General features: G+C 35.0%; 1 protein-coding gene across 3 annotated transcripts; it reads right to left on the minus strand.

The window, feature by feature from the left end:
* Positions 1-13,013: 13,013 nt before the first annotated feature.
* Positions 13,014-20,208, minus strand: LOC18446718 (Major facilitator superfamily protein). 3 transcript variants are annotated; one of them, XM_088848769.1, is made up of 5 exons: positions 20,062-20,208; positions 19,320-19,408; positions 16,669-16,886; positions 14,333-14,808; positions 13,020-14,009 (listed from the first exon to the last, which is right to left on the minus strand). In XM_088848769.1, the coding sequence occupies exons 2-5, from the start codon at positions 19,369-19,371 to the stop codon at positions 13,214-13,216; spliced, it is 1,542 nt and encodes a 513-aa protein (XP_088704895.1). In that variant the 5' UTR covers positions 19,372-19,408; positions 20,062-20,208; the 3' UTR covers positions 13,020-13,213. The 3 variants fall into 3 exon arrangements, with proteins under 3 accessions (XP_020530698.1, XP_088704895.1, XP_088704896.1); XM_020675039.2 differs by lacking the exon at positions 20,062-20,208 and having other exon boundaries at positions 13,014-14,009; positions 19,320-19,626; XM_088848770.1 differs by lacking the exons at positions 16,669-16,886; positions 20,062-20,208 and having other exon boundaries at positions 19,320-19,626.
* Positions 20,209-22,029: the final 1,821 nt, after the last annotated feature.

Genomic DNA, 22,029 nt, shown 5'->3' on the forward strand with positions numbered 1-22,029 from the left:
CTTCTTGGGATCGCTCTTGAACATTGTTATTTCCATTCAATTCAATTCTTACGTGACTTTTCTCTTCTTTTTTGTTTCATTCCCGTGAGGCTTCTTCATTAAATTCCACATCTCTACTAATTATCAACTTCTTATTTTCAGGATCATAAAGCTTGTAAGCTTTTGATTTTTCATCATAGCCAATAGAAGGACACTTTTGACTTTTGTCCTCTAATTTAGCTCTAATTTGATTTGGGACATGAGAGTATGCAATGCACCCATTACTCTTAAATGTACCACATTAGGCTTATGTCCATTCCAAGCCTCTTGGGGTGTCCTAAATCACTCACTTTTGGTGGGACACCTATTCAAAATATAGACAGCAAAAGATACTGCCTCAGCCCAAAGTTCTTTTGGCATATTTTTGCATTTCAACATGCTTCGTGCCATTTCCAAAATTGTCTGGCTTTTCCTTTGAGTCATTCCATTTTGTTGGGGTGTATATGGTACTGTAAATTGATGAAGAATATCATGATATTTGCAAAACTCATGAAATGCCTTTGAAAAGAACTCACCACCCCTATTTGATCTCAAAACTTTAATAAAATAACCACTTTGTTTTTCCATAAATGCCTTGAAATTTTTGAAAATCCCAAAACTTCTGATTTTTCTTTCAGGAAAGAAACTCAGGTCTTCTGACTAAAATCATCAATGAAGGTAAGAAAATACATATGTTGCCCATAAGAAATTGGGCTAAGTGGCCCATATACATCTGTATGGATGAGTTCAAGGGGTTTTGATGCTTCTATGTAAAACACCACTTGGGAAGCTTTCACAGTGATGCTTCCCAAGCATATATCCTTCACGAAGTTGTTCCGGATGATTGATTGGTGGCAGCCCTTTTGCCATGTTTTGGTTATGCAATAATTTCAATCCATTAAAATTGAGGTGTCCAAGCCTCAAGTGCCATAACCATGGCTTTTCCTTTAAAGATACATTTAGATAGTGCAAAAGATCAGTTTTGATATCCAAAGAAAATGTCATGTTTTTTGGCGTGCCAACTCTAGCAATCAAGTTTTTCTTTCTATCTTTTATGGTGAGGGCTAAATCCTTCAGACGAATATCATAACCTTTTTCCAAAAGCGGCCCCAAACTAAGAATATTATTTTTCATGCTTGGCACATCATAGACATTGGAAATAAACTCATGTTTTCCATTCTTGAGTCGAATTAAAATTTTACCTTTCCTTTTGATCAGAACTTTTGAGAAATCACCAAATGTTATGTTACCATTCACTGATTCATCCAACTCCATGAATACATCTTTTCTTCGACATATGTGGTTGTGTGCCCTACTGTCAAGAAACCACAAGTTATTGTTTTCACTTTCTTCTTCTTTGCACGCCAACAAGAGGGTTGGTTCTTGATTTTCTTTGGATTTTTCTACAAAATTTACTTGTTCTCCATTTTCATGGGAGTTCTTAAATTTGCACTCAGAACTATAATGGACAAACTTTTTGCAATTAAAGCATGGAATCGAAGGTCTATCATACCTTTGACGATTGAATGGTCGAGTAAAGTTTCTACCACCTCGACCTCTTGGGGGTTGCAACATTTGGTTGCGTCCTCTTCTGGCACTGGTATTGGAATTGTCGTAACCTCGTCCACCTCTATTAAATGTCCCACATCCTCTTTGACCTCTACCTTTAAATCCTTCTCTTTCATCTTTAAGGAGAGATTAGTTTTGAGCACTTGCTCCAAAGGAGTGTTTGTTTTCTTCATCATTCTTTGTTTATGGGCTGACAAGGAACCCACGAGTTAATCGGTAGTCATAGTCGACAAATCTTTACTTTCTTCTATTGCTACAACTATGTGCTCAAATTTATGGGTAATAGATCTTAATATTTTTTCCATGAGACATACATCGTCTAGCACCTCACCATTTCTCTTGAGTTGGTTTGTTACGGCCAATACCCTTGAGAAGGAATAAAAAATTAGTTCTGTCTCCTCGATTCTTTTAGAGCAGTCTTTTGATTGTTTGTCATTTTAGGTTCCTCTTCTAGGGTTTGGGGTTCATGGTACCCGTTTTCAACAACCTCCCATGCATCATGTGATCTGAACAATGCTTTCATCAGAATGCACCGATTTTCATAATTTTCTTTTGTAAGATGAGGAACTTGAAGTTGCAACATCATACTTGAGGGTGCCATGCTTTACGAACTTTGGCTCTGATACCAGTTTGATAGAAATTTGTTGAAGCAAAAGTTCCAAAATATAGAATAAAAATACTTCGACACAAAAGAACAAATAGGAAGTCGTACTGAATAAACAAAATTTCTACTATTGCATTCAAAATAATAAATAAAACAAAAATACAATCAAATGATATGGTCTTTAGGACCATACACTCATTTTTGAGGTTCTGCATACACTCATTTTTGAGGTTCTGCATTCATTATTTCTCTCTCATTCATAATACCCAGGCATATCATTGTCTTTATCAGTGTTTGAAAAATCATCGATCTAATCCGGAATCGAGCGATCCAGATCGGGATAACTCAGGCCGCCCCGGATCTAAAGAAAAAATGGGATTCGACTGATTATTAGTCGGTTCAGCCGGTTAACTTTTAAATATCGCCATGCTGACATCAGTAGTCATCAGCAGATCATCCTTTAAAGGAAAAAATGCAGATTTAAAGGGGATTCGACTGATTCTTAATCGGTTTAGCCGGTTAACTTTTAAATTGCCATGCTGACGTCAGTCGTCGTCAGCAAATCATCATTTACATCACGTAATGTCACAAAGTCAGCAGATAATCATTTACATCACCATGATGACACCACGTAATCTCACAAACCGTTGGGTGCTCAGCTCACCCTTTAAATTAACATGATGAGTAGGACACATCCGTATCATTTTTCTTATTAAGAAATTTCATGAAAGTACCCCTTATTTCCTTACGTGGGAGAAACCATCATGTGGGGCTAGGTTAGACCTTGTAGGTGGCCCTACTCCCAAATAGCTAATTGCCTTTTCAATTGTTTCAAGTTTCAGCTCCTTTTATATGCCTTTTTCGTTCCACATCTCTTCGATGTGGGACAATTCTTGTTGCCCAACCCAACGTTGTTGTATTAATGTATAGATTAATAATTTAATACTATTAGGGGATGGGTGGACCATCAATACAAATGGTGTGCGCTCAACATTAAATTACATGATAAAAAAAGAAAGAAAATTATTAAAAATAATAATTAGAAGACAGGGCCAACTACCCCCATCTTTCACCAAAAAAAATTAAAATTTACTTACCCATAAACCAAAATAACGAGACTGAAACTATTACACTATTATCTCATGGGATTATTTCATAATTTGATTATTATTAGGCTATTAGCTAATTAAGATTAAAAAAAATAGTACTAGCTCATAATATATTAAGAAAAGCAAAAAATATGAATATTAAAATATTAGTTTACGGGATATTTTAGAAGAGAAAAATAACACTAACTTATACTACTGAAGAATTTATTTTTAAGTTGCTTTATCAATTACCTTACATTGCAAGTATGAATTTATTTTTTCTTTTTTTAATTTTATTAAAATATGATTGTAAATATAGATTTCTAAATTCTATATTTCTATCTACACTAATTATGATATATTAGATTATTTATTTGTAAGCTTATTTTTTAATCACGTTTATTATAATATTGTAATTAATAATTATACTAATTACAATGATAACCAAGTCTTATATTTTTTTGTTAATTTATTTATTTTAATTATACAGATATCCAGATAGAAAAACATCGTCTCAGTATTCACCTATTTTTAAAAAGTAATGAAAATACATAATGCACCACTCCTAAATTCTTTTAGAAATTAAAATAACAATATTTTTAGAGATTTATAGTGATTTTTTAAAGATTTTTTGGGACAAAAATTGATGATTTCGCTTATCCGAAACATCGATTCATCGATTCGGATGGGTTTTTGGGGTACCCGATCTGGGACACCGATCCATTTTTTAAACCATTGGCCTTTATATAGGCTTTTAATCGCCTATAAACCACTATACATTTCTCGAGAATCTTCTCTTGATGGTCTACAAGGTTCTAACCACTATTGATTAGTCTTCTAATACGTGTTTTGGTGGAGAGGCGGTAGGAGGCTGTGGAATAGTGTGAAAAAAGGAAAGTCGGCGAGAGAGATCTAGAGATAGAAATGAGATTTGGCAGTGGAGGACAAATCAATATTTTAACGTCTACTGCTCTAAGATAAATTAAAAACAAACATACAATATATTGTAGCAAAATCAAAATAAAGAACTTTCATTTTTCAATTTCTCAATAATCCAACGCATATGCCCCTTTAAACTTTACAATGAATTAATATATCAAGTTTAAATAAATTCTACAATCATGATAGCTTCTTTGAATTAATTCTCACACCAGTTAAGTGGGCAGCATAACATAGTGCCACCGCAAAAAAGATATATTGCAAATACTCTCAGCAGTAGTTTACTTAGGATTAATAATTTTTTAAAATAAATTTGATGCAAATTTAGCGAATAGCACAATATAGTGCCCCCATAAAATCTTACACTAATCTAAGCAGTAGTTTGCTTAAAATTAATATAAAACCATATTATTATAAAATTAGTAGCAATTAGGTTATTTATATACTATTGGGTGACAACTCATGGATATACGATGGTCACCAGTTACTTTAAATGACCTGGAATTATTTTATGCATAGAAATGGATGTTTAAATTATATTAATTTACTTTGAAGAAGAACATAGAGCATGGTTCGCGATAGAAAAGACATGTTTATAGAGAAAAACGAAAGAATGATATTGCAATTGGAAAAAATAGATGTAGTTATAGAGAGAGAAGATGCATGGTTAAAGCTAAAGGATTCAATTAAATGCCATGTTTAGGATGTTGAGGGAGAAAAACCTACAGTTATAGAGTTAGCTAATGTAAATTAAGTTTCAATGTGGAGCACGTGCACTTTGCTAATTTAAGATTAACTCAATTTCTACAAACAAATATAAGTAATAGTTTTTTTTTTTCATTTTGCATTTCGCGCTCCTTATTGTACCAGGATTCTGGGGCTTGTTTGCATTTTACAATTATTTGAATTTGGGTTGTCTTTTTTTTATTTTTCATTCTTAGACTAGAAATTTCATAGAATTGATGGTTTGTTTTCACTCTGTTGAGTAACTTGGTAAAAATTAATCGCATTAATAACTTTTTACTTTCATGTGATAATAATATATGTTCCTTTAAGAGAAAGAAATAGATTTAAATAACCATTTAGGCTGATTTTGTCATCAATAACCTTGCCATGGTGTTTTTCCATTTATATTTAAGCTGTGGTCTTGTTGGCATTAGTGTTCATTCATTATTATCATTATTGAAGTTATCTGAAATGAATAAATATCATTATCTGAAATTTTCCACGAATGATTATAGCTGCGCAGGACATCAATAAACAACCAAACGACCTACTTTTATTTAAGAATGCCTTCAAAATTAGCAGACTTTTATAAAGAAAGGGAATGAGATTGCACATTAGGCATCCTCTTGCCACTCATAATTTTTTTTAAAAACTAAAAGAACACTATTTTTAGAGATTTATAGTGATTTTTTGAAAAACAATTGGGACAAAACTTGCCAATTTGGCCAATTCTCCAATCTGATTCACTAATCCACCGTTCCGACATAGGTATGGGTGTGACTGATTCGTGTCGCCGATCCATTTTTTTAAACACTTGGTGGTTGAGGAAGAGGCGCTTCAATATCTCGAAGAATAAAAGAAAGTCAAGTCTCTGTAGCAGTGGATGTCATAGATCGCTATTCTACTTCAATGCTTGAACAAGCCACATTTGATTGTTTCTTAGCACTCCAAAATATGCAGTTGGAACCAAGATAAGTGTAGAAACTATTGGTTGAATGACGAGTGTTTGGACACCCGACCCAATCTGCATCAAAGCAAGTATATAACTCAAGGGAACTATCACATAAGATTCTTATACCACAGAACTATGTACCACTGAGATAACGAAGAATCCGCTTCACTGCCTGAAAATGTGCAATTGTAGGGACATGTATAAATTGACACGTTGTATTAACAATATGGGAAAGGTCAGGTCGTGTTATAGTAATATATTGGAGTGCACTAACAATGCTCTGATAAAGGGATGGATCAGGAAATGGATTATAAGTCTCATGAATATTATTTTTCATTGTCATTAGTATTGAAATAGGTATGGCACCGAGCATTTAAGCATGATCAAGAAGATCCCGAGCGTATTTGCTTTACGATAAAAAAATTCCATCTGAAAAATAAGATACCTTCATGCCAAGAAAGTAGTGGAGATGTCCAAGATCTTTAATTACAAATTCCCTTCCAAGTTAGAAAATGAACCATTCTAAAATATCTGAATTATCACCAGTAACAATAGTATCATCAACATAAAGGAGAAGGATAATAGTGTCTTGAGTAGCGCGAGAAACAAATAGAGATAAATCAACTATGTTGCAATAAAACCCCAATGATAATTAATAGGTACTAAATTGTTAAAACCAAGCCCGTGGTGCTTGTTTGAGACCATATAAAGCTATTTTTAATTTGTAGACATAATTTAGATATTTTGAGCTCATAAATCCTTGAGGGTGTTCCATAAATACAGGTTCCTTTTATATAGGAAAGCATTTTTCACATCCAGTTGTTTAATAAGCCAGTAACGCACAATAGCTATGGTGAGCACAATTCGATTACTATCAGGCTTAATAATAGGCCAGAATGTTTCAAAGAAATCAATTTTAGCAACCTAATTGTATCATTTAGCAACTAGTCTAGCTTTAATTTTCTCTAAACTACGGTTAGACATTAATTTAGTCTTATAAACCCAACGATAACCAACAATATTCATACATAAAAGATGTGGAACTAGCACCCAAGTTGAGTTAACATATATGGCTTCACTTTCCTCTTCCATTGCACGATGTCAATGTGGATGACCCAATGCTGACTTAATGGTTTTAGGTTCAAAAGAGAGCTTTAAAAGTAAGAGCACTTGACATTACTACAACGGATGGGAAAATCCAAGATCTTTAAGTGCCATCTTGAGATCTTATGACCATGTGATGACAAGAATACTCAGAGGCAGGTAAAAAATTAGATTGGTCGGTTTCTTGAGTGATAACATTTTCATCACCATGATTGTGTGTTGCATCATCTTGGATATCTTGGATTGGTGTTTCGTGGTGACATCTTCTTCTATGAGAGAAGTTGGAGAGCTATCATTGGTGATGATCAAAGCAAGACCTGAGGGACTAGATACATAAAGAGTGTCCCATATAGGTGGTTTATGTGAAGGTGATGAATCACAAGAGGAAGGAGTGAACACTCTGACCATTATGCATAGGTGGACAGCTCCCCCTTGAACCTGAGCACTATCAAACAAAGAATTGAGGTTAGTATAAGGAAAGATATTTTCATTAAATATAACATGTCTAGAGATATAGACTCGTCCTATAGGTGGATGCAGACATTTGTAACCTTTATGTTGAATACTATAACCTAAAAATACACAGAAAATAATGAGAATAGAATTTATCTGCAGCATAGTCTCGAAGGTACGGAAAACACCAATAACCAAAATCCAGTGTGAAGAATAGTCTGGTAGGTAGCCAAAACAACAAAGAATATGGTGAATCTATTTGCATATTGGCCGAGGGAATCAAGTTTATTACAAAGACCGTAGCATGGAAAGCTTCAATTCCTGCATGAAACATCATTGTAATACCTAATTTTACAATATTTTCATGTTTCCTTTTAAAAATTCCATTTTGTTCAGGGGTTCCTGAACATGATATTCATTACACAATTTCATTCTCAGTAAGATGAGCAATGAATTCTTTCTTAGAAAATTCACCACCTCCATCACATTGAAAAATTCGAATTCATTTATCAAATCTCCTTTCATCCATACGATGAAATTTCATAAATGCAAAAAAAAATTCAGATTTTCTTTTCAAAAGATAAATCAAAGAAAAACGAGTGTAATCATCCACAAACACTACATAAAAGTGATAACTCTGATTAGATAAAACTGGAGAAGGCCCCTATAAATCTGAATAAATCTTAAAAATAGATTTTGTAGAGGTCTCATCAATACTAATAAATGGGAGTTTACAACTTTTTCCCATCTGACAACTAGCATAAATAGAATGAGATGTATTCTATATATTAACATCAATCAACTGTTTAGATTCTAAGTAACAAATTGTTTTATTTTGAAGATGTGCGAGTCGTTGATGCCACATATCTTCTGATGTTCTCTTATTTCGATTAGAGAATAAAGCTTTATTTACATCCTCAATTACATAAAGTCTGCCTTTTCTACTCCCACTAGGCAGAGTTCTCCTGGTGCTCATTTCCTTAAATCCAAAAACCATTTGATGATAACTAAAAAATACAAAGAAAATCTTTTGTAAACTGGCTAACCGATAGTAAACTATTTTTCATCTTCAATACCAAAAGAACATTAGAAACATTAAATTTTTTAGACCCAACATTAATATTTGTATTACCAACATATGAAATAGTCAATTGCTCACTATTACCAACTATAAATATATCTTTACCACTATAAGAGTAAAGATTTTATTACCTGGGTCTCCTGTCATATGAGTTGAGGTACCAGTGTTTGGGAACTATTCTGAGTCTAGGGAATTTGATGTAGTTACTTCAGCGAGAGCTTGAGAAATATCTTTTTTGTATACATATGATTGAATCGTTGCCAACACTTTAATGTAGTATGTCCAAATTTTTTTACAAATTTGACATTTTGTTTGGGTGTCTGAGCTGATCGCTGCATTTGTGAATCTTAATGGAACCTTTGATCCAAATGTTGTATAGGTGTACCACCACTTTCTTGGTTTCTCTAAGGCATACCACGTCCTCCATTATTGTTCTTGCATGTTTGAGCAAATCCGTGCCCAAGAGAATTGAAATAGTGTTGACAACCAAAGTTATATATGCCTCTACCTCTATAATTTCTAGTACCTCTGTTAGGTCCAAAATTTCTCTGTTGTCCAGCAAAAGTCATATTATGATTTGGATATAAGCATTCTTCAGAGACATGAAACTTATTTCTAATCTCGTGGTTTTGAAGAAGTGGTATAATTTCATAAGGAATGAATCGGGGCCCTAGCATATTGGTAGCAGAACTCTTATAGTTTGGACCAAGTCCATTAAGAAGCCGAAATACCTTATTTTCATCTAGTACAAGTTTGCCAATAACAGTTAAATTATCACAAATACTATTGAATTTGCATATGTATTACGATAGGGTCGAATGTTATTTTTACAGAGTTGGAGTGGCTAGGTAAGTTGAAACTCCCTAGTTTGAGAATTACCTACAAAGGCATTCTTCATGCATTTTCAAAATTTTGCAAAAGTCTTAAGACCAACAACAAGGATAAAACATTTTTCACTTTTACCATGGGGAGAGGAATCTTTTGACTTGGTGTAGGGCAATCATTATTAATGAATCCAAAAAGTTCCTAACTCTCAATGAGATAGAGCATTTAAGTTTTTCATAATAAATAGTTGTTCTATGTTAACTTAATAGAAACAAAGTTTCCTATATTAAGGGTTGAGGGATAGGAATATTTGTTTAATGATGATGTAGCATCCATTGGAGCGAAGAGGTGTTTGATGAGAGAGGATTTAAAAGGTTTTTTTGTTTTTTTTCTTTTTTTTTGGGGAGAAATTAGGTATGTAAAAGAAAGTGATAAAAAAAAAAAAATAGTTTGATGAAAGAAGAAGTGGGTTTTAATATATATTAATAAAGGACGGGATGAAGATGGAGAGAGAGTTTGATGTTAGTGAAAGTTAGGGAAAGAGACGAAGATGTAAAAAAAAAAAAAAATGTAAAGAGGCTTGAACGGATATTTAGATGCAAGAGAGCAAAAGATGAAATTGGTTTGCAAAAAAGATCGAAATTTTGTATGCAAAAGTTTGCAACCAAGACCAAATTCCGTTTGCAAAAACTTGACGATGGCTGGACTCTTGCATACAATCAATGAAGGCAAAAGAAAAAGGAAAAAATTCAAGACAAGATCCGCAAAAGGAAATATGAAGCCTAGAGAGAGAGAGAGACGTACCTTCAATAGAGGAATAACTAACGAAGTTGATGTTGGGATCGATGATTGCTCTCAGAAGAAATTTTAAAGAGAGAGAATAACTCTTTGATAAAATAATTGGGCAAGCTTTTTATGCTTCCCCTACAACATAGAAGTTTTATCTTCCCTGTTATTCAACCGTCCATTCTGAATGGAGGGCTAAGATTGCCCCAATCGTAATGTCACGTCTCTATACTAGTTTATTTTTATTTTTTTTTGTAAATTATTTTGACTCCAAATTTTGGACGTCCATTCCTCTATTAAACTCGCACTAGCAAAAAATATAAAAAAAATATTTTCAATAAAATAAAATAACCAAAATACCCCTGAAAGATTAAAGGGGTATTTTGGTCATTATATTTTATCGAAAAAATATTTTTAATATTTTTTATAGGTGCGCCCCAATGAGAAGATGGTACGTACCAAATTTCATATTCATACAATTTGTATAAAAAAAAACTAAAAATAAAATGCTTTGAGACATCAGATCTAAGATCAAACGGTGAGTGGCTCTCTTGATCAAAATTGGACGGCTGGTTGGTAGGGGGAGGATAAAACTTCTATGCTGTAGGGGAAGCATAGAAGCGTTTTCCAAAATAATTATGCCCTATATAATTGTTGTGGTGATTCTTTCATTGTATATATAATGATAATACGGTGTAATATATGCTTTACTATCTTATTACATGCAATATACATTATACACTTTCCTATTTTGTTACAGTCTCTTCACAAAAAAAAAGAGTAATACACTTTTTATGTTGTTTGAATTTGGTTTCTATTACCTCGCAATGATTTGCCTATCACTCTAATATCTCTTATTTCTATGCACACATGAGCATACTACGCATTTATTCCATCAAGTAAAAGACCTATATAGGATGATATTTCAATTTTCTCTCTCTCAAAAAAATAAAAAGGATGATATTTCAATTTGAAATTTCTTTTGAGTTCTTACAAGTTAGATCCACCATTCAAAAATTGTTCAGTCTTTGTTAATTCTTAAGGCGTTGTTTTTCAAGCACATGAACATATCCATTTGTTTTCCTTTTTCCCCTTGGTACTACCGCAAACAAGTTGGAGTAAAGTTGGCAATTGAGATAGAATGGTTCCCACTTCATGTGGTTCCAGTCCACATAAAATGTAGATACAAGGTCCACTGGAAAGTTCACATACTCATTAAGAGCTGTTTGTGCATGCTCTCTTGTCATGCTGGTTCAAGCAGGAATATTACCCTTTGAGTCTATAAAAGGTGCTGTGTATGGGTTGAAAATATAGTGACGAATTTTGAACGAAAATTTTATGTGTTTGTAAGCAATTCTCTACTGTAATTTGGAGTCGAGTGATTCCTCCTACCTAGCATGCCTGATTCTACCCCTCTTTTATTGGTTGAGTGATTCCCAACAACAATTTGCAGGCACGACCTTTATCAAGTTGGTATCAGAGTAGGCTTTGATGACCAAGAAATTAGGATGATTCAAGTCCTAGAGCATTGCCAAAACCTTGTGGATGAGTTAGGATGGCCATTCTCATCTTCAAGTTCATTGTGGAAATAATTTTCAATTGGGACAAACCACCTATCTTTGATGAAGAAGATGCAATCGAGAAATACTATATGACTGCGAACCAATTCTTGAATTGTGGACACTAGAGAGAGATCCATAACGAGTAGCACGATTACTCCATCAACTACCTAACCCAGAGTCGAAGGTTCATATTGAGCATGACATGAGCTTGGTTAAGATTTCTAAAATTCGAGGTCGAGTTCTTTTCAAGAAGGGGTTAATGATTGTAGTGCCAAGTCAACACCAAGGTGGATGCCTAGTCACTGCATGGATGTGAATTGGAATGTGGTTGCAGTTAGATTTAAATTTGATGTATTGTGCTATGGAAAAGTGCATTTGGGAAATAGGGCTCTTGCATGAAGATTGCATAAGAGTCGATGCATTTTGTATCAGAAAAAGGATGTATAGAAAATATGATTGCATGGGAGTAATTGTTCTATGTACGATGGGTTTAATTTTAGTGTTTAAGCCAATGTTGTGGCTCCAAGGTAGGTTTTGGACCTTCAAAATATAGGCACTTAATAAGATCTAGAATTAGGTTTTGAGCTTATAATGACAATTTTTGAATGTGTTGTAAGCAATTCTTTGCAGTAATTTGGAGTCGAATAAGTCCTTAGAATCGATTGATTCCTCCTACTCAGCGTGACTGATTCCGCACCCCGCTCCCTCCCTTGGAACCCCCCTCCTCCTTCCCCTTCTTCCCAATGGCTGAGTGATTCCCTGCGGCATCGCCTCATCCTGCGTCAACTACAGAGAGAAGGCCTTGACAAGGCATTTTCAGGAAGAATTTTCTACTAGTAAGATCTCCCTTTTTCCCTTTAAGTTGCATTTAGAAGCTCGTATCAACTCTTTTTGTAAGGTAAATCTCTTTTGTTTGTTTGAAACAGAGTATCTAATTTGAAAGAATGCATAGTTAGCTATAATAAATATAAATTAGAGGAAAATACTTAGCTACACATAAATAAAAAATTAAGGAGCACCAATAGCCCTTCTCTCTATCTCTCACTCCTGGAAAACCCTGATCTCATCCACATGTGTTTTGCTTTCACCCTAGTTATCATGTTGTGGTTTCCAATCTCACTGGCTCCACCTCATTAACATCTTAAAAAAAAACTAACTCCTAAATTATTTGAAAAAATGGGTAAGGCCTGTCTTCCCCACTGAATTACTAAAAGCCTGCCATCCTCTTTCTCCCCAATCCTAAAAACCAAAAACATGCCCCAACCCTAAAAACCAAAAACATGCTCCAACCCTAAAAACCAAAAACATGCCTTAATCACTCTCATATTTTGTGGAACACAAAACTAATAACCTTGAACATTTTTTAAAATCTTGTGTATGTGCTATATTGCTCAAATTCATCTTACTCAAATTCCCGTAGTAATTCCTGCTACTTTTTACAAGTATTTACAAGATAAAACCTTCAATGGAATATGTGATGGTGAAACATGATGTTACTGATATTTTTCATTTCATGGTTGTATTTGGGGAATCTATCTTATCATCCTTGTAATGGCCAGCTATGTTTACAAATAGGATCATGCTCATGATGCTTAGTACAGCTAGAAGCCCGTAATAACAGTCGAGTCGAGCTTTGCTCAAATTGTCTGAGAACCAGCTACTACTTGCCCCATTCATGGTTGTCAGCATTTCGACAAGTGAAATTAAGATAGCACTAAGATAGCCACCAACCCCGAACACACTAAGATACAGAGCAATCCCCATGGTTTTCATTCCACCCGATACTTGACTGTAAAAGAACTCCTGAATCCCCACGACCATAAAAACATCAGAGACACCCAATAGAACATACTGTGGTAGCAACCAGCAGATGTTGATTGGATGCACACTGTGAAGCCTCTTGGACTCTGTAAGTGCCGCGATGATCATCGAAGTGATCGAGAAAAACATGCCAATGCCTATTCTTTGTAATGTATCGATGCCTTTATCATCTTGAGTGATGATTTTTAGGATCGGGATGAGTATTGAATCGTATATAGGCATGAGCATTATTATGCAAAGATTTATGGTGCTCTGAAGTGCAGCCGGAGGGATTTGAAATTTCTCCCCAATGTTTCTCTTCATTGTGCTTCCTTGTTTTGTGAAGAAGGTGGAGGGTTGTTGAAGGATGACTGCAAACATTAGGAATGTTGCCCATATAGGTAGAAGTCTGAATACTTCCCATGCAATTGTGGCTATATCCATCTTCTTGTCTGGTGTTGTCACAAAACCAATATCACTCTCAATTGGCCTTTCAGGCAACCTGTGAAGGGAATCAAATTAGCATTAAAACTAGATTGAATTTTATCCATCTCAAAAAATACTGAACTACCAGTGAATCTCATTCTCATAATTACATGGTTATTATTCATCAATACTGAATTTTGGATCAAATTCAATAATTCATTTGGTTTTCTGTTAGTGCATTTATAAACATCTTTTGTATTTGTATGCATGCAAATGCTAATCTCACCAAAGACCGATATTCATTAACAGGCATGTCCCTGAGAGAGAGAGAGAGAGAGAGAGAGAGAGAGAGAGAGAGAGAGAGAGAGAGAGAGAGAGAGAGAGAGAGAGAGAGCTTACTCGAGTTCAATGGCGCGTACATTGCCCGAAGCGACATTCGTTCTTCCCCCAATAAATTTCCTTGTAACTGATCTAAGAGCACTAATCAAGGATCCAAATGTTCTACCGCCATCTTCACATTGCTTGTGCCTATATAATGGTGTCCCACAAATGAAACACACAACACAAACTCCCATGGCAATGGCTGGTAATGCAAACCCTAATTCCCAACCTAGTGTATCCTGAATATATGGCAAGATAGACACCCCCAAGAGGCTTCCACTACAAATACCAAAATATGACCACTTAAAGAATAGGCTTTTACTGCTTGCATACCCATCCTCTTCCTCATCTAGCTGGTCAGCTCCAAAGGCTTGCAAGGATGGGTTGTATCCTCCTAGCCCAAATGAAATCAAATAGAGAGAGCCAAATATAGGTGCAGATGAGATAGCTTTGCCATGAGGAAACCTTGCCAATGAAGCCAATGCTACAAGACCCTGCAATTTTTGCATATCACATTTATGAAGATTGCAACATAGATTGTTGGACATCTGTGTTTCATCATCAATTATCATTATATGAGCCTTAAACCAACCATTTGGGGTTGGCAGATGCATATCACATTTATGAGATCAGCATATCACATTCTAATATTTGTGAAAAAATGTATCCGCGGACCCAATGTTAGTACGTTAGGACATTTATAATAAAAAAAAGACCTAGTGGGTCTCTCTCTCTCTGACCAACAAACCAACAAGAAAGGCTTGCCCTTTTGAGAAAGGAAGATTGGGTCTGTCTCTCCCCAAGATAAGAAGCTTTGTGGCCCAATTCTTGAGTTTTTGGTTCAAATTCTCTTGTTCGACCAAAAAAAGGGGAAGAGACAAGGGAAAAACCGGTGGCAAATGTAGATGTGGGTCCCACCTTCCACTGTGTGGGACCCGCTGATTAATCATGCATGCATTTTTTTGTAAAATGCATAGCTACTGTCGCATACTCTACATGCTTTTTTTAGTGGGTGGTCATTTTTCCATTTTTCTGTTTACCCAAAAAATATCCTGTTTTCTTTTCATAAATAGCATTTTAAGGAAATATTAGTAAAATCATCGGAACCACCTCAAAAAAATAGTGAGATGGTCAAATCAATCAATTTTACAACAAAAATGGTTACTTTTTTGAAATCTTTTCAATTATGTACTACCTCGACAGTTTTGCTAAAAAATACTCAAATTTTCTTTGTTCAGTGTTTTAAATCCTAAAAAATTGAGAAAATTTTGGTAATTTGGTGCACTTAAGTTGGTGGAGCTTAATAACCAAAACACTCATGCGTGTTCTCAGTACCAAACACAATATTTTTCACTGTAAAATATTGTTTTAGAAAGATATGTAAATCTCCATAATCTAGAAAATATTGTTAATTTGGTTCACTTAAGTCACTTGAGCTAAATAACTTAAATCCATACATGTTTTAAAAACCAAACATGAAACATATATTTTTTTTGAGCGATTTATGTGTGGACTCTAAAATTTTTCCTAAAATACAAAATGCTTCATTTATAAATGAAAAATACAAAGAAAGTTAGTCAATCAGCTTTTTTTTTTTCAAAATTACCCTTTAGTTCGAGGACATCCTCGGACTTAATTTTAATTATTTTTTATTTTTTATTAGTAAGGAAGTCCCCCAAAGCTAGGGCATTGTCCTACTAATGAAAAAACTAAAAAAACTAAAAATCTAAAATTTAGACAGAGGATCCATCCTCATATCAAGAGGCAATTTTAGAAAAAAAAAAAAAGAGTCAACTAACATTCTTTATAATTTTTACCTATAAAAGGAACATTTCATATTTTATAAATTTAAGATCCGTACTTAAATCACACTTCTTCTTAATATAAAATTTTGTACTTTTGGAACATACTTAAAAAGCCCTATCTTTTAGGTTTGGAATCCTGAACAATTGAAGCAATTTTGATATTTGGCTCCCTTAAGTCGCTCAAGTAGAATAACCTAAGGACATTGCTTTTTTTGGTACAACACTCGGAATATTTCTTTTGCATTATAAAATCTTGACATGGCTTTGTTACCCGGAACAAGGAGGTAATTTCATAATCTGGTCACACCTTAGTAAAAGGACTGAAATCATGTCATTTTTATTTCTTTTAATTTTTTAAGGATTGATATTTACACCAGAAAATACGTCAGATAGGTGAATAGCCGATTCTGGCCTATTTCCCAAACGACCGGTTCGTCTAAGTTATCCCGGTTTTGCATTAAAGAAATCACAACAGAGAACCACAAAAACTCTTCAAGGAACAAAAAGGAGGAGGAAGCCAAAACCAAGTATGATAAATCGGCTAATTACCGAGAGGTAGAAAAAGGAAGAGAGAATGATAGTTGAGTAGCGGTTGAAATAAGAGTCGGTGAGGAAGGCGCCGAGGAGCGGAAGCATGGAGGTGAGGCCGGCCCATGTGCTCACATTCTTCGCCGCCTCACCATTGCTCTGGTGAACAACATCAGTGAGATAGGTCACCAGATTTGAGGCCACACCTTTGTACGCGAACCGCTCTACACTGGCAACCACTGCAATTTTAACGGGTTCTACTCATCAGCCACAGTTCAGTGAGCAGCACCACACTCTACAACATCAGTTTGGTAGTTGTAACAACTCAGTGGAGAAGATCATGTTTGTTTTCTTGATCTGATGACTGCTGGTGCAATCATTTAGCAGGAACAAATTTTCTGATCAAGCTCCTTTTCTCTCCACAGAAACTTACTTGAATTTTTCTTTTTTTTTTAAAAGACTAGTTACTGTAGCAGTTGAACGAAAATGCTTTCTCAGCTTCTAACATGAAATTGTGAGACAGTAGCGCTCAACCTCTTTAGATTATGCTGAGCACTTGAGAAGCACTTTCACAAGGAGCAGCATACAAGAGAGGCAAAAACTTTTAGAAAAATTGTTTCACGTTGGCGGACCGCATTTCTATATATGCGATCTAGAAAGTGTAAAGCATCCATTTTAAAGATGGATGCAAATAAGTGTTCCATCTAAAAACAATGGAAACCAACGGACCGAATATTTTCTTACTAGAATTATTATTTTTAGTTTTAAAATTTATTTATTTCTTCATATTCATGGTCTCCATGTCAGAGATTACATGTCCTTAAAACCTAAGTCTTAAAATTCATCTCAAAAATAGATTTATTAAGAGGCTCACATTTCTACATCTGTGGGCTTGGCCGCATAGAAACTAGGTCCAAATTTTTATAGCTTTATCCATTTAAATTGCTTCGATCTACAAATTTAAAAATCCATCTCAATAAGGGACACATTTTTGGTGCGTCATTTGACTCACCAAAATTTGTAGTTATTTTTTATGTATCAGACATCCATATTAGAGATTTGATGTCAACAAAAGGTGCCTCCACCAAGGCTTGAAAATTGATGGTGGAAAAAAGAAAATAAAAAAGTCCCAATTTTATTTTTCAAAAAAAAATTTGAGATTCATATCATCATTATAGTTAATATTAATAAATCCCAAAATTTTAGATCAAAATCCGCATCAGAGTGGGCTGACTCACCAAACACTTTTCCTTGGATAAATCACAGTAGTGATGATTGGTGAATAGCTCGACACATGTGGCTCAAATTTTTTTAGCTTATCCCACTAATCAATAAAAACCCATGCCACACTTTGTAGGACATTCACAAATTTGGGTCCATTAATGTATTTGACTCAAAATTTCTTTTTCGTCTGCCAATTCACAACGGAGAAGAAAATTTAGCTAGCATGCTCCTGGTGGAGCATTACTGTACAACAACTCCCTCAGGTAAAATAGCTATTTGTGAAGACCTTGTTTATTCGAAATTTTAGGATCTAAGTAAGTATCACTAGATAATATATTCAAAAAGATGTATTGAATTTTGATTTTTTGAACATCAGGATATTTTCCCTCCGAAAATTGAACAGTTCTTGTGCAATCTTGGGATGTCATTCTTTTTAGAAATGTTGGGTGAATTTTTTTTTTTCCTTTGCAGTTGGGAATAAGTATCACTAGATAATATATTCAAAGAGATGTATTGGATTTTGATTTCTTGAACATCTGGATGTTTCCCTCCAAAACTTTGGACAATTTTTGTGCAATCTTTTTAAGAGTGTAGGGTGAGATTTTTTTTTTCCCCTCCAATCTTTTTAAAAATTGGACATCTGGTTTCTAGAGATTATGTCCCAAAGTTTTGGGATCTAGAAAAAAAATATTACTAATATGATTTTTGTCTGAGGGAGTAGATAGACAGTATATTACTCGCAAGGAGTAAGTAGGAGCACAAGAATAGTGAAATATAGACAAATTTCAAACACCTGAGTGGAACATGAGCTCCACTTCGATAATTCTTTAACATGGGTTTTTAAGTTTGCAGATGGCAGCAGTTTGATAGAATAAAAAAAAAGAAGAAGAAGAAATTATGAATAATTAGGACAAAGGGCAAGTACCACATCGAATAAAATGCACCAAAAAGTAGTAGCTAGAAAATCACTTTGGGGTTACAGTCTCTAAGGCCAAGGACCTTAGAACTGCTGTCTAAAATTCATCTCCCAATTTGCACCACCAAAAGATGAAAGTGTGTTTCTCATTCAATAGAAGCAAAAAGCTTTGAAATAAATCTAAATATGTCTAAAAGATCAAAAATATTTTCAAGAGATAAATACAAAAAAATGGTAATAACAGTTTGGATCAAAATTACTGATACAAGCTTAAACAGCGTTGGCCACAAAATTTATAAAAGTCTGCCTGATAAGCATCTCTTTCAGCTAGTAAGGAAATGTGCAGTTTACCTTTGTACAGAGAAAATATGAAATGTATACTAGAGAGAGAAGACAGAGAGAGAGAAGAGAGAATATGAAATGTATACTATGAAAAATTAGAGAGAAAGAGAGAGAGAGAGAGGAGAGAATATGAAATGTATACTATAAAAAATGAGAGACAAAGAGAGAGAGAGGGAGGTGGGAGACTCACCTATAATGAGCACACATGATTTATTGAGAAAGTATTTCCTTCTTGCGGCCATAAGATAGAGAGGCTAACCATTTAGCAACATGCTTGCGCTGACACAAAACAAGCTGCAAATTTCAGAACACCAGCTTCTGATTTCATAGATTATGTCTCATTAACCAAGAAAACATCTCATGGCTAAGTCATCAGATAGTTTCCTTGACTCCTTGTCATCCTATCAGAATTTGCAGGTTCTTAGTCTCTCACTCTCCTCTCTTTCTCTCTCTAGAGAAGAGTGTCGATGGTGGTCCTTTCTCTCTCTCCCCATGTCAATCATATTATTCTCCCTCAACACTGTTATTAATAAGTAGGGTGGTTTTAGTGGGGTGGCAACAGGACGGGCTTGGGCCCGGCCCACCCCCATCCCTGGCCCTGCCCTAGTCCACAAATGGTCGGCCTAGGTCTAGTCCGTCTTTGACCAGGCCAAAAAGGCCCTGCCTCAGCCTCAGCCCTAGCCTTATATGGACTGGGCCAGACCAAATAAAATAAAATAAAAAACAAAAAAAACTAAGGAAAAAGAGGGCAGGTTTGGACCGAATTGAGCCACCGTGGCCATGCCCGATCCAGCCGTACCCTCAGGCCATGGTTTTCCGACCGTAGCTTGGCACAGACCCTAGTTTTTAGGGTTGGGCTGACAGGGCCACTGCGGCCCATTCCCAACCCTTTAGAAAAGCCAAAATTGAAGAAATATTGGAACCGCACTAACCATTTAGTACTGGACATATCGTCATGGGGGTTAGTGTTTTACAGAGAGGAAAAGCATGAAGTGAAGAGAAACAACAAGTTTCGTCATTTGGTTCTCCATTGAAGGCAAAGTGGATGCATCATTGTGGCTTTTAGGGCACAAAGGGACGGTTAAAGTGAGTGGATGTCTTCATTTTCATGTAACAAATGTAACTTGAGGTTCAAGTCCACTGAGACTAGAGTATGACACTTTGATCCAAAATACTGATCCGGGACCTACCACCAATGGTTACTCTTTTCTGATTTTTGTAGTGCATTTTAGAGAGAGAAAGAAAGATTTGCTCCACTAACCTCCTCTATGTACATTTTTAGAAAAACTGAATGCGTTATAAGGGAAAGAGAGAGTACCATTTGTCTGAAAAAGATGCGTACATGTCATAAATGATAAAAAAGCTTCATTTAAGGATGCTCACAAGAGGTACTTTCAGTATTGGAAACCATTATAATAGCTTGAAGATTTATGTTTACTTATGATTAAGAAATTTGAAGATCTAAAAGTACTGTAGATTTGCTGGAGCTTTAAACACTTGAAATAACAGTTGAGATTAGTGTTCGACAACTCAGGCGAGCAAATCCAAACTCGCCGGAGTAACTTGGGCTTGCCAGGGTGGTGAGCCTGAGTATCCCGAGTTTGGTGGTCAAGTTTGGGATCTTAAAAGAAAATTTAAATTTTTTTTAATAAAAATAAAAAAATAAGAAATTTATTTATAATATTTTTGAATATTTTCCATCATTTTGGAAAAATTGGGAAGTTTTTGGCCATGAATACTTATTTTTATATTTTTTTCTCTTTTTAGATTATTTTAAAAATACTTCGAGTCACAAATTAATTTTATCATATTCACTATTTTTTTAAACCTTATTTAGATGTATGTTGTTTACTTTTACTTTAATTGGGATTTTTGTGTATTGTTTTTTTTTTTTTCCAACACTTTTGGGCATGGCCAGGGCCTACCCAGCTCGTGTCGAGTTACTCAGGCTTGGCCCAGCCCAAGGCCGGATTCAGGGGCCGAGTGATGCTTTCCTACACTAGTTAAGATCATGTGTTATAAATCGAACAATTTTAGAGCTTGAAGTCTAGTTTTTCATCTATCAAGGTTGAAGTGATTGTTTTGAAACGTTTTGGGCACTGAAGATACGAGATTTTGAGGTGCCTCTTGTTCTAAAGCCTGGGCATCATATAAACTTTTCACTTCGAGAAATCTACAAGCAAGAAAACACCATACCAATGCTGTGTTTCTAATTTCCAGAAAGAATTAGAAACCAAAATCATACAGACCTTAAAACAGCCCCTAAAGATGCCCTTCTAGGGCTAAATCTTGCTCTGCATGCATCACACAGATCCAAATATTACGGAAGACAGATCCATGAGCTTGAGTGATGCACTATAAAATTACCGGCAACCAACAACCGGCAAAATGCAACCACGCTTTTTATGTATATAGAACTGGTTAGAGTGAGAAATACGGGTGTAAAGTGTGGTGCATAGAGAGAGACAACACAGAGTTAGTGATTTGTAATTCTTTAGACGTAGCCAAAGATGGGCGGTGGTCCTGTGGGCACAAAGAGAGAGACATAAAGAGAGAAGAGAGATAAAGAGACAGAGAGAGAAACATAAAGAGAGATAAAGAGATAGAGAGAAACATAAAGAGATAGCGAGAGAAATATAACGATAGATAGAGAGAGCTAGAGAGAGAAACATAAAGAGATAGGGAGAGAAATATAAAGAGAGATAGAGAGGTAGAGAGAGAAACATAGAGAGATAAAGTGATAGAGAGTATGAAACAACAAAGAGAGAATAAAGCGATAGAGAGATAGAGAGGGTATGAAAGAACAATATCTCCGTCCTTTTTTTTGCCAATTGATATTGTACTCCTATAGGAGTATACTGTCTATTTACTTTTTTTTATAAAACCCCACCTAGTAATGT

This window comes from Amborella trichopoda, chromosome 10, assembly GCF_054954075.1.
Source record: "Amborella trichopoda isolate Santa Cruz 75 chromosome 10, AtrichopodaSantaCruz75HAP2 v2.0, whole genome shotgun sequence".
NCBI classification, from domain to species: domain Eukaryota; kingdom Viridiplantae; phylum Streptophyta; class Magnoliopsida; order Amborellales; family Amborellaceae; genus Amborella; species Amborella trichopoda.